Source organism: Bombus pyrosoma, linkage group LG5 (genome assembly GCF_014825855.1).
Source record: "Bombus pyrosoma isolate SC7728 linkage group LG5, ASM1482585v1, whole genome shotgun sequence".
In the NCBI taxonomy this organism is placed as follows: domain Eukaryota; kingdom Metazoa; phylum Arthropoda; class Insecta; order Hymenoptera; family Apidae; genus Bombus; species Bombus pyrosoma.
Window position 1 is genome coordinate 9972804 of NC_057774.1, and position 12936 is coordinate 9985739.

General features: G+C 46.2%; 1 protein-coding gene across 5 annotated transcripts in view; it reads right to left on the minus strand.

The window, feature by feature from the left end:
- LOC122567954 (homeobox protein homothorax) overlaps positions 1 to 12936 on the minus strand; it is a 499979-nt gene that overhangs the window by 110819 nt on the left and 376224 nt on the right. For all 5 annotated transcript variants that reach the window (XM_043727144.1, XM_043727142.1, XM_043727145.1 and 2 more), the window contains one exon: positions 11897 to 11973. In XM_043727144.1, the coding sequence (XP_043583079.1) occupies positions 11897 to 11973 (77 nt within the window). The remainder of the gene's footprint in view (positions 1 to 11896; positions 11974 to 12936) is intronic.

The following is a 12936-nucleotide window of genomic DNA, read 5'->3' on the forward strand; positions in this document are numbered from 1 at the left end:
CCCCGCCTACGCTCACCCCTAATATCGTCTCGCCCCCTTCGCGGCCACGGTTCTTCTCTCCCTTTGGCACAGGCGAACGCGCACAGCGCGTACAAATGGAAAACGGATTGATTAATCGTAGTAATTACCGATCAGCCCCCGCTAATTAGATATCCGACTCCTGCCCACCCTACGGCCCCCAGAGGGTTTCCCGCTTCGCTATACGGGACATAGTGATGGCGGTGGTGGTCGTACCACTGCGAGAGGGGACTTCGCAGACGACCGACGGTGCTTGATGAGAGAGAGACGCCGTCAGCCAGCTGAGGGTGGAAAGCGCTGCTAAATGAGATTGTTACACGAAGCCAACCAATGAGTCCGAATCAACGATGTGTACTACACGATTTCGGATTTCTCTGGCTGGACGAACGCACTAGCCGCGCTTGCATTGCCCAGTCTCGTTTGTCAAACGTGACGTGTATTCTTTGAGTTATCTTTGAGCTTGCGGCCTTATTGTCAATAGGATTTGCTAACTTCTACCATTTATCTTGAATGATACGTTCGTTGCACCTCTTCGTTTTCTAATTAATATTTTGTTTCTGGAGTCTTTAGAAATTCATTCAAATAAATCTATCGTTCTACGAACGATGCTACAGCGAGTAGTTCGAACGGTAGTCGATCGATTATTAGAACTATCCCGATTTAAACAAATGATTTGAAGGAAGAAATCCACCAAGCCGGAAACGAAACAAGGAATCGATCAAAGTACTTTGACGTACGCTCTTGCAAAGAATACTGAAGACAAATATTCACCTTCGCAAATGTTTCTGCTAGCTTACTGGTATTTTGACAACAGTGAACTTATCAAATATCGAAGAAAAAATTTGTTCAAGCAACGAACGAGACCAGAAATCCGTCAAGCATCTTTAAACGACATTCTACTGAAGGACACTAAACGTTCAAAACATCGATCCTGCCGTTCCTAATGAAATATCCAATTTCAGCATGATACAATTTCCACCAACATCAAACCAAACATTTCCGCACATTTTCCTACGCATCACTCGATGACTACCAAACAGTCTGGCAACGAACGTTGGTCCATTCCCTTTGGTCCGCTTCTATCGCAGCACCATCGATCGCGCGGCGAGGCGCGCGAGTTCCCGCGGGCCTCCTTCGCCTCGCGGATCAAGCTCGACGTTGTGCAGGCTCGTTTGTACGTTGTAAGAGCAGGTGATGCCGGGGACCGTAAGTTAGCCGGGTGTACAGTGTCACCGGTGCGCGCTCGTATCGCGTCACTCCATCACCTCGAGGCCCTTTCTCGCACCGCTGACGCGCCTTACACGGCTGCCCCAAGATTTTCAACTCGGCCGAGCATGAGCGCGCGGGCTTCGGTTACCCTACAGAGTTTCAGCAGCGGCCGCGACCCACGATAAACTTGGATCCTTGTCACGCATCCGGATCTTCCGTCGTCTCCAGAAATTCAAGAGCCTCGAGGTGCACCGGGCTCGAAAGTGTATAGGATTGTTCATACGCTTCCGTGGTATGAATTTGCAGTTTCGAAGATTTTTAAGATGCAGGAAGATGTGTTCTTTGCCGTCTGGTTGATCGATATTTAATAATCCGTTGCTTTTTGAGTTTTTTCAGATGATCCACCGTAAATCCTCTTGAAATGTTGATCACACGTTTTTCAACAAACTGCACGTTCTAGCGTCGTTGTTTTATTTTCCCTGCTGTGGTACGAATTATGGGTCCGAATAAATAAAGGGGAATTGTATTATTTTACGAACTATTTTCGAATTCATTTTTATCATTGTGATACGATATTTTTTCGCATATGAAGGGGTTGAAATGTGGGCACGAAGATAGAAATTTAAATAACTTTTTAGCGCCATATAAAGAGAAAGATTTCTCCGAGAGATCAATTTTCCCAATCCCAAGAACAGCATCAGAAAAAGGAAGAATTTTTCTTTTACCCGACAAAGGCCGACTCGTGCACCGAAGGTCCTGCTTCCCGGAACGAGCTCATTTGCGGCGAATCGACTGTTCTCCAGCTCTCACGGCTAATCGAATCGCCTAATCTTCGTCGGATTCGAACCGAATCGCTCCTTACACGGAATGCAAACGACTCAGGCCGTATCCCGCGCAACCTTTCTTCCCACGAGGACCAGGAACGGAAAAACGTCGCCCACCATAAATCCAGCCAACACAAACCGACCAAGAGGATCAACCTGTACAATCCCACCTGTACTTCGCGCAAACATTACCACCAAACTCCGTTTATCTCGTACGAAACGGCAGTCTAACTATACCATATTCAATTACCACGTCTTATTTAAACGCTGTCTGTGGGTTCCGCGGTGGTTCACGTTAACAAAACACGTTGCCACCTCCGCGCATCCGGATGATTTACCATCAGCCATCATTCCATCGTCCCGACAGCGATGGTTTTGGCCCGGCAACGTTTTCGCGGAACGCGTAAAAGAGATTAGTTCGGCCGTGGCCGCAGAAGTGACGTTTAACGGCCATTGCGCTCAAAACTGCGACAACCGCGCGCGCCCGGTGCAACAATATTTGCCAAGCACGCGGCACAAGTAGGATCGGCGATGTGACGAGGGAGGCAGGGTGCAGTGTCGACCAAGGGGGAGGGATATTAACATCCGGTCTGAGGATTTACGGCGCCATTCGCGTGGCTCCCGGGTCTCGGACGATTTTGTAAAACGAAACGTCTCGTTAGCAAGTCGCTTACAGCCGAACGCTCTGCGTGTCCACGTGTTATATGCATGTGTATATATAGACATGGATGTACGTACACGTTTATAACGTACACACCGGGACGAAGACTGCTTGGTGGTTTTACAGCGGTCTAAATTACCCGTGCGACGTACAGTTATGATGTTAACGATCCGCTCGAGGAACCGCGACAACGACGGAGCAGGGAAGAAGGGTGGTCGAGTGCTTGTACACCGTGCTAGTCGCCTGGTGCATGCGAAATCACTCTATGGATGTTACTCTTCGGCTCAGTACAGATATCGTATCGCGAGATGAAAAAAAAATAGCGTGTTCCTTTTGATAGGGTGTTGGTGGTAAACGTGTTAGGTTCGTTAGCGGCGTCGATAAAGTTGTTCGTTTCGTTTTGGACGAGTGAACGAGTTATTAAGCTTGTTTCGTTTGAAATTGTCTACTGATTGTACGATAACGTTCGATAAGCCCAATAAGCGTTGTAAACGTACGAAGATCGATACGTACTGGCTTGATTTGAACGTAATTTCGATTCTTACTAAATCTGTACCTACCGAGAGAAATAATTTCAAGAGACTCTTACTCCGTAGCCTATGATAAAATCGTTTTGTTAAAATGATATTCTGTGATCGCAAGAAACTTGAACCTCGACCGAATTTCTTAGGCGCAGAGTACGACAATGTCTGTTTTAGGTCCACTACGTTACGTAAGTTCGAAGAGGATATGAATACAACTACGTGATATTCTTTCACGACACTATTTCACTACCACCTTTCGCAGACATCGCCGAATTAGATAGGAGATATATGAATTGTTTCACAAACGGATGACGTCTGGCTGAACCAACGCGTACAGCGTCTCAGTCAAAATCTCGAAAGCGGCGAGACAATTGTAAGAAACGTAACAGGATTGATTAAACGAAATAATACTATCGTAATGAATCGACTGATTTTTACATTCCACGAAACCACTATTACTTTCTCATCAAGGGAATAGGTAAGACCCGAAGAACGAGAGTTTCAATAAACGCGGCGTTGCTGTATGGCAACGGAGCCGAGTGCCAAGCTCTTTTTCCTCTGCTTGGAGAACGAAGGCCGGGCCGGAGGACGGTAAATTTCGAGCGGTGATTAAGCGTCGTCTCGGGGGCTTAAGCGAAATCGCTCTTCGTCTCCGTTAACATCAAAATCCTCTTAAGACACCGGTTCGCCGTCGCGGCAGCTCGGTTGCAGCTGTAAGTGATAAAATTATTTCAACCTCCGGTCAAATAGAGCAAATCGCGTGCTCCGCGACGGACGTGCATCGCGCGAAGAAAAACACCTCGACGGCGATGCGCGCAAGAGCGCGGGGACGCGGCGCGGGAATAAATGGCCTGGCCGATAAAATTATTTCGGACGCGATGTTAAGAAAGGAAGTCTCGCGGCGCCGCGCGATACTCGTCGACAGCCACGCGGTTGTAGCAAAGAGCAAAATGATATACCTGCGAGAAGCACCCTCTGAAAATTGATTAACGAACGTGGCTACCTTCTTGCGTAAATTTGTTGCGACTAAGTACTTTGGGAAAGCGGACGCTCGTAATAATTAATGTTTCGTTTAAAACGAACAGACTTTATAGTAGCGTGTGCGCTAAATACAAAACGAAAATAGGCTCTTTATAAAGATTTATTGATCGAAAATGGTATTCTAGAGGAAGCATGCGAGCTAAATACAAGAATTATTGATTGTTCGCAAAGATTTCTCGATCGAAAATGGAAATCGGAAAGAATAGCACGCTGCGTAATAAATTATTATGCTTCTCGACGAGTTACATTAAAATTGCATCAGTTATTAAAGGCCACGCGATAGTAATTTAACTATCAGCGAAATCAAGAAAGGAGAAATAAACGTCACGGGTAGGCACGAGAGTCTACCGCAAATTGCGCAACGTCTACGAGAACACGCGTCATCGGGGATGAACGGGCCGACTGATAAACTTATTTCGAGCGAGGCGCACGAGCAGGGAGCCGGTAACAGCGAGAAACGGTCGTCAACGCGCGGCAAGGTGTCGACGAAACGAACGGCCTAGGCGATAAAATTATTTCGACGAAATAGAGTAAATGGTGGATTCGCGGCGGAGGAAAAACGCGTCGGACGCGGCGTCGAAATAAACGGCCTAAGTGGCAGTTGCCGCACGTGGGGCGGGAGGAGATGGACCGGGGGGACGGGCAGACCGATAAATAACTGCTGGTTTATTAGCCAGATACGCGACGGTGGGGAGGGAACGGTTAAATTAGCAGAAATATTAGTACACATTTGCGCCACTGCGAAACACGCTGCTGTTCAACGGAAGTAGCGACAGTCGTGTGTCATACTCTGCAAACAAGGAGATGGAATAGAATAGTTTTCGAAGTATGTTTCCTCCGACTCGCGTAAATTAGAACAACTCAGTCTTAAATCAGCTTAATAATAAATCACATCAATCTTATTAGATTTTACGTGATGGAAGTGGCTTAATTGGATTTAGTAGATCGTTTCGAATTTCGATAACGATCAATCGTACTGTTTGGGTATAAATATTGACATAAAGAAATTTGTTAATTTGATTTTGATCGGCTAACTCGTACGAAAGGCCAGGATACCTCTGGTTTTAAAAAGATAATATTCCTCGTTAGTTTTTAGTAAATTTTGTCCTCGAAAATAATTCACAACGCCTCCTTTGATATCGCTATGCACTGTACGATCTAACGAATCGAGTTCCACTTCCGACTGTGGGATTAATCAGCCTGGTCCAGGAGAAAATGACATATACGTTGTCCGATCGGATAAATTCCATCTTGAACTCAATTCGAGAGCTGTTTCATCCCCGCGATACACGATTCCTGGTAAGCTAGCACGCGTACGCGGAGGATCGCGAAGGGTTACACACGGTAACAAGCTGGCAACGCTTCTAACTACTGTCCGGGTTGATATATGTGACGGAAAATTGTGGGCGAAGGTAGCGAGAAAGAGAGAGCGGGACAGTGAGCAGAAACAGAGCGGCGAACGGAGAAAGCGAAGTAGCGGAGGGAAGCGAAGGAGGTGTATCGCGGAAAGAAGAAAAAGGGGTGGTTGCCGTTGGGCGAGGGCGGACTGCGTCCTTCGTGCACGTAGACGCGAGGGGAACGCGTTTTATTTACGAATTATTTCATTTGTCTCGCGTATTCTAATTAGACCTGCTATTTCTAAGCAACACCACTGGCATCGTCCGTCGACGTCGTCGTCGCCGTCGTTCCTGAACGCAGCCCTCGTCCGAGCTAACGTTCCACGGTGCAACGGCCATGCTCTAATTGCATTACGGAAACATGAGTTTCCCCCGGCGAAATATATCACGAAACTTATCGCGCCACGAAGAAATTGCCGCGGCCCTCGCATACACTTCGCCGGCGCGCAAGTGCAAGCCTCGTAAGCTCTGCGGCCCGCCTACGTGCGCCCTTATACCTGCCCACCCACGCGAAGCATACATCACAGCCCGCACTTTCGGTCTGCGTGAAAAAAGAAAGAAAGCAGAAAGAAAAGAAACAGAACGCCTCCTTTCCATGCCTCTCGCTCCGTTTCGCGAGTTTCTCTCAGGAAAATCCACGAGATTCCGCGGCCGAATATCGAAGTAACTTTATCGTTTTTACGTAATTTCTTTAACCTCCTTTCTGGCTCAACCACGATCGACTTAATTAACCTCGAAGTTACCGCGGAATGCGAAGAGCCGCGCGACGAGCCTCGTCGAGGTTATTTCGGACGCATCGGAGCATGGTCGAGCGGTGAAAAGTTATGCGCTACTAATTTGCGCGTGGACATCGGTTACGGTTAATTACGAGGCCGGCAGCGAGGGAAAATGTCAGCGATATGGACAGATGCCTGAGAAAATATTGGTGGCACGGGGGAGCACGTAAACAGGGAGCCTTGCCAAAAATTCCGCGCGCGTTACATCGCACGCGTCTCTCTCTCTCTTTCTATCTCTCTCTCTCTCCCTCTCTTCTTGCGAGCGGCTGCACCGCCGCGACGCAATTAACACCGTTCAGGACTCGGCCGCGCAATTATCGTGGCATCGCGTAGGCGTCGCTAGAACGTGCACCAAATAAATATTAACGCGTGGCTCGATGAAAAAAATCCCGATCGCCGGAGGCCTCCTTAAACTTGATTTGTGCTCAATTACCGCGCTCCACGTCCACCACCCTTTATCCCCCGTCCTCCTGTCCCTTTCAATTCCTGTCTCGAGCCAACCTCTACTCTCTTTCTCCTTCTTATTATACGAGCTCGTCGTTTCGCGAGGCGTCGCGACGATTTTATTTATACGCGCCGCAAACCACCCGCGTCTCCGTGGCGTCGCGATGCAATGAGAACGCGAGCAGACGTGCCGGACCAACCGCGTGCAGCCAGGATGGGCGAAGGGAGGACGAGGATGGGAAACGTAGAGCAATTCGTTTCGCATTTTATATCCGGCCGCAGGAACCGTCGCTGATTCACCCCCGTGGACGACACCGTAAACGGGAACGCGGATTATTTCGATCCTTGGTGAGGTTTACTGAACCTGAGACAGCCTCCGGGGAATTCTTACATTCCGGTCGGTATAAACAAGATTCTTGCTGGACGACGCCGTTACATCGACGGAGTTAAAGACCGCGACAAATTTTTTGACCCGCAAGTCCCATGGAGATTACGTGCAACGGGACAGTTCAGTCCGAGAAGCTGTCGAGCGTATGTTATAGAAAGTTCACACTCACGTGAAAGTTACAGTCTTGTAGTTAAATTGTTCTTATATAAGCCGCTCGTTTGCCAAATGAATTTAACTCCGTGAAATAAAGAGTAGAGAATATCGATGAAACTTGGCCTGTGAGCGGTGCATACTGCACCTATATACCGTGCTTATTATAATATCACGCGCGTGTTCTTTCTCGTACGCTAGCGCATCCCTTTCTGCCACAGATTATGTAACTTCTTAAGCAATTATAAAAAAATAATTCTCCAGAAAGATTGCAAGGATTATAACTTGTTTCTCCGAGAAGCACCTGTATCCCATTTCGTATACCTTCTCATAATCCCTGAAATAAATTGGGAAAGAAACGTTTAAACGTAAATCCAATCCCCTGAACGGTTCTGTACGGACGCGACGAAATTTCAAGGGGTGACAGCGGGGAGGGAACGCGTATTTTCCGAGAACTTGTACGAGAACGGAAGGGTGAAAGGGCCGCTTAAACATCACGGTAAACAGGGGCCGGTGTAATTCGGATGCTGGCGCAGGTGTTACGCGGAAACATCTATCAAGATAGCGAGATACGAGCCAAGGGGGACGCTTCCGTCCTCTGTAAAGAGAACGGCGTGGATTGGGCAGGGGGAGAGGTAACTGTGGATCAACTCGAAGAAACGAGGGATTTCACGGGACAGGACGCACTAAGCTTCCACGAGGGTGCTCTCTGGCTCGTCTTAACCCTTTCCGCCTCGTAACGGATCGCGTGGAATTAACTTTTCTTCAGGACGCGCGACTCTTCCAAGAGTTTGTCCAGCAACTTCCTTTGACGTGACGTGAATTAGGAGGATCTTTATTTTGGATTTGGATGGGAATTTCGTGAAACCGATATCTTTAATATGTGTCTTTACGTTTATAAAGGATAGTTATTTAATTATGGATATTGTTAGATTGGAGTGTTTATGCAAATCGATACGAAGTACGATGAACGATACTATGTGTCGTTATATTCAATAGCTTGCCGTTAATGAAACTCGAATTTAGTGCTCCGCCACCGATTAATCGATTAACACATCTGATAACAACACGCACGAACGTAACCAATAAGACAATTCCCAGAAATATTTCTCGGTCTTCACGGTTTCGATTATGGCCTGCTCATCTAACTCAATGTTTTCTATGCTAGTGCTTTTTCATGACGCGCGCAAACTATGTTTCCAATGCTGGAATTATTTAGAGTAACGATAACACGAGTTCTATTTATAATACGGTGCGTACGGTATGTCGTCGGTTTTGATTAGGATAAGAATCTATGAATATTTCATAAAGACGCTTCAGTCTTTTCGAACTTCGTACAACGATAAAAAAGAAAAGAAAAAAAAAAAAAAACAGCCACGAAGAGAATATCAAGCGCATTCTGGGAATTTCTCACCGCAAACACAATTTTAGAAATTCGAATTCGATAACGCAAGTTTCATCTAAAACGCTGGTCCTAATGATTTAGACGTATCCTATTCACTTTATGGATCTGGAAAACTTACATCCGATCCTTTTCATCTCGATGCAGCAAATAAAAGGAATATTCAAGCTAATAACGTTAAGTAGATATCTCACCGATAGGCGAGAATATTTGAAAAAACTCGCTCCCACTCATCCCCTTCTCAATTTCCTTCGAATTTATCGATTCGTCGTAAAAGCCTACTATCATAAGCGGTCGTGAAACTCACAATCGAACGTCGAAAACTAAACGATTGCCGTGCACACGCGCCACTGCCATCAAACTCGTGGAGAACTTGGGGATGATAATCCTGCGAAGGCGCATCGGCAATTAAATTCGCGTTTCCCGGAGAACGAAACGAAAGGCGGCATATCCCGCGAGACTAATCCCGGCCCGCCATAAACAGCAGTCGAACGATTAACCGTATCATTATGAATCATAAGAGGAACGAAGGCAGCGGCTTATTAATTGCGATCGTTCCGAAGCGGCATTCCGCGTACGGCAAATTGCCGTAAGGTAACGCGAACGACCGTAAAATGTAACCTCGCCATCTCGTTGGCTGGAATCTCGAGCGCGTGTTCGTTTCTTTTCCCCCTGCCCTCCCTTTTCCCCTTTTTTCCGTTCTCTCTTTTTCATTTTAATTCGAGCATCGATGGGGAGAGCGTGAAAAAAAAATCTGTCGACATTTAACTGGAGGCAGCGAGCCACTCGTAACGCGTTCCATATATCAGCGATGCGTTCGTGGAATGTTGCTGCTAACGATTATTGTTCGAAGGTCCGCGTACGACGAACGATAATAAAAAACGAGTACAAAGTGCATATTTTCAGATAGACTAATTTAGCTTGGAATAATACATACATAATTTAACACACGATCAGATAGTCGTTCAGAGATCGGAATTAGAAACCGTGCGGAAAGTATTCCAAGAGCAGAGGCAGCACGCCTTGTCGAGCTTATCAGCCGCACCTGCAGCCGCATTCTAAGCGGATGCAGCCACCTACGAGGGGCCGGTTAACCTGTTCCTCGCGACGATCGAGATCCTGGTCAGCGGACGATACCACCGCTTGTATAGCGCAGAATCCCGCGGCGATGGGCTCGCGGTGTCTCGCATTTTTCGCTATCGCGTTTATGGCGAGCGGAACCGAAAATCTCGCCGGAGTACACGCGCTCGTGAGTGCGTTTATCGGTAGCGTCAAAATTCCACAGAATTTACGGTATTCTCGTTTCGATATACGAACGTCGAATACAAGGAACAAGAGCACAGAGGCGAACAGCGAGAAAAGAAGAAAAACGAAGAAGGTGGAATAAAGAGAAAAGTAGAACGAGGCGGTTTACTTGTCTCGGAAATCGGTCGAGAGCGTAGAAAGACGATCTCTCTGTCTCGCTCCCTCGACGGCCCAGATACGAAAATCGTAAAGTCGCTACATAATAGCGGCTAGTATAATCCGGTACGGCACTTCGCGCCGAGATTAAAGGTGCATAAAGCGGGCTGGCATAAACGTTTTACAGGCTGCTCGCCTACCTGACTGCCAAGCGTGCAAGCCGCGCGAACGAGATATTATTTTGAACGTCTCGTTACGTCGCTGCGTGGCCGGCTTCGACAGTGTTACGGTTTTATTCCGCGGGAAATATTCTCCTTACCCGTGTTAACGCGTGTGGTCGAACCGTAGCGAATAACAGAATAGAACAACCGTGGTACGTGGTTTTAAAGAAATAATCGTCGAACAATGCGACACTGTGAGGGTCGTTAAGGTTTACGACCGGTGAAAGTCGAACGACGATGACTGTCGGATAGGGAACGTGGGAAATGCGGATAGAGAGATAGCGAGATGGAAATTAAGAAAACGATGTTGTCACGTCCTTTGTCTTTTCGTGATTTATTTACCTTTACTCGGATCGATAAAATTTTGTTCTCGATAAAGGTGCCATTTGTAAATTTTCGATAATAAAAAGATAAGATTTCTCAGATTGGCACATTCTACTTTGTTGTAACTGCGAGTGGCAAAAATCGAATTCCTAAATTCCTAGCCGACACGCCGATACGTCAAATTCTTTTCAGTTTGCTTCAATGGCTTTCCTTCGAACGGAACGCGAAAACCCATTGAAACGGCAGCTTTATCTTCGACAAGGGGCACGCCAGGAATCCCGCGGGCTCAACAATGCCGTCTAATGGCGGCGCGGAGACAGGTATCGCGGGAATTTCGAGATCTACCACACGGCTGCGTACGTTTCAAAGTATTGTCGATACAGTTCTCCGTATTTCGCGCGATCCACGCGTTCAACTAATCTACTTGTCGCTGTTTGACTAGCTTAACCGACCGAATAGCTTAATGCTATTCAGATTTTATGGATAACATCGATGTCGTAACCAGGCAAGGGGAAAAAGAAATTTGTGTTTCAATGAGGCTAAGATCGAGAAAGTGTCTCTGGTTGGAAAACGAATTATTAACTGTCTGTGAAAGACTGTAATTCATGTAATCGATTTATGTATACGTATTGAGTTGTTCGAACAATTCATAGCGTGTTTGACACCAGTCGAAGTATTCTATTTAGCATTTGACTGAAAAGAAGTTTCTAATTCTATTAATATTAAAAGAGACTAAAATGAAATATCTGTATTCGATTAATAATACAGTTTCGTCTCCTCTACGATAAACTGATGAAGATCAAAATATTGAATCCGAATGGAACGTTGAATTTCGTTCACAGGATGTAAGAAATCGCGCTGTCATTTATTCAGGCTCCTATAAAACTCTTTTAATTATCAGAAATAGAATACTCTAGGAACTTAATGAAACTCGAGTAAAATTTATAAAGTGAAGTAAGAAAAGAAGGATGAAACCTTCCCGAGAAAAATTCGTTGAAAAAGAATCATTGAAGAGAAATGGAGATTATATATTTATGTAATAAGACTAAATTTTCACATATTTCGCTACGAGTTCTTCGAACAGTTTAACGCAATAAATTTCCTCGTTGCACTCACCAGTTGTTAACTTGGAGAATCGTCAACCCCGTGTCCTGAGCCAGTTGCTTCTTCTGGTCTTCCGAAGGGTACGGATGCTACAACAAAAAGAAACGAACGAACTTAATAACTTTCTTCCTCTAGAAATCTAATTACCGCGTACATTTTACAAAATATCATAATCACACGCTATCTGCGACTAACCCAGCGAACCTTCCTCTTCGATGGTAATACTCGAAAACATTTCTAGCCAATGTTACATCTTCCTTACTATACGCGAGAGTAGTCGAGGCGAGCCGGTCGCAACTTACGCGTTATTTACGACGACACAGCGTCGAAGCGAGGGCAAAGCCCGGGCCGTTCCGCGTTCCCCGGCAGTCTATGCTTTTAAACAATTTATCGAGTGATTTATCGCGTAACAGGTAAGTGCACAGAGCGCATAGATGGCACGGGGGACTTTTATCTGCGCGACGGCAGTCGCATTACTGGGCATCGCGTCGTCTGGACGCACCTGCGAAATGCTATATGCTATATTTATTGCTGGGCAACAACGACAATAAAAAAAAAAGAGAGAGAGAAGAAGAAAAAAGAGAAAAAGGTAAGAGAAGAGTGGTAGAAAAAAAAGGTCGTCCCTCTATAACGGAGCAACAAGCGTTTTATCGTGTTGTGTCGATGCAGATGCACGCACGACGATCAGTCCTTCGATGCTCGTATTGGCTTTCAGGGAAGACAGAGTTTACGAGAGGCCATTCAAGATATACGGGAGAAAGGTCAATGGTGGAGGGACACGTTCTGGATAGGCGGTTTACAAGATAATCTCTGTGTCGCGAATTATTGAAGGAAATCGACGGATCCGCGGCGATAAAGCCCTCGGAAACGACAGCTTTACATGACCGAGCTGGATTTAGTGGTCGCAAGAAAGGTCGTAGCAACTTCGTTGCTGGTTGCACGCTATGTCGTTGTAAATTATTCTCTTGTTGCGTTTTAACGTTACCCTTTTGCAGAAACTTGTTTCCTAACGGCACATGGACGATGTTAACTTTGCGAGCTATAACTTTGTC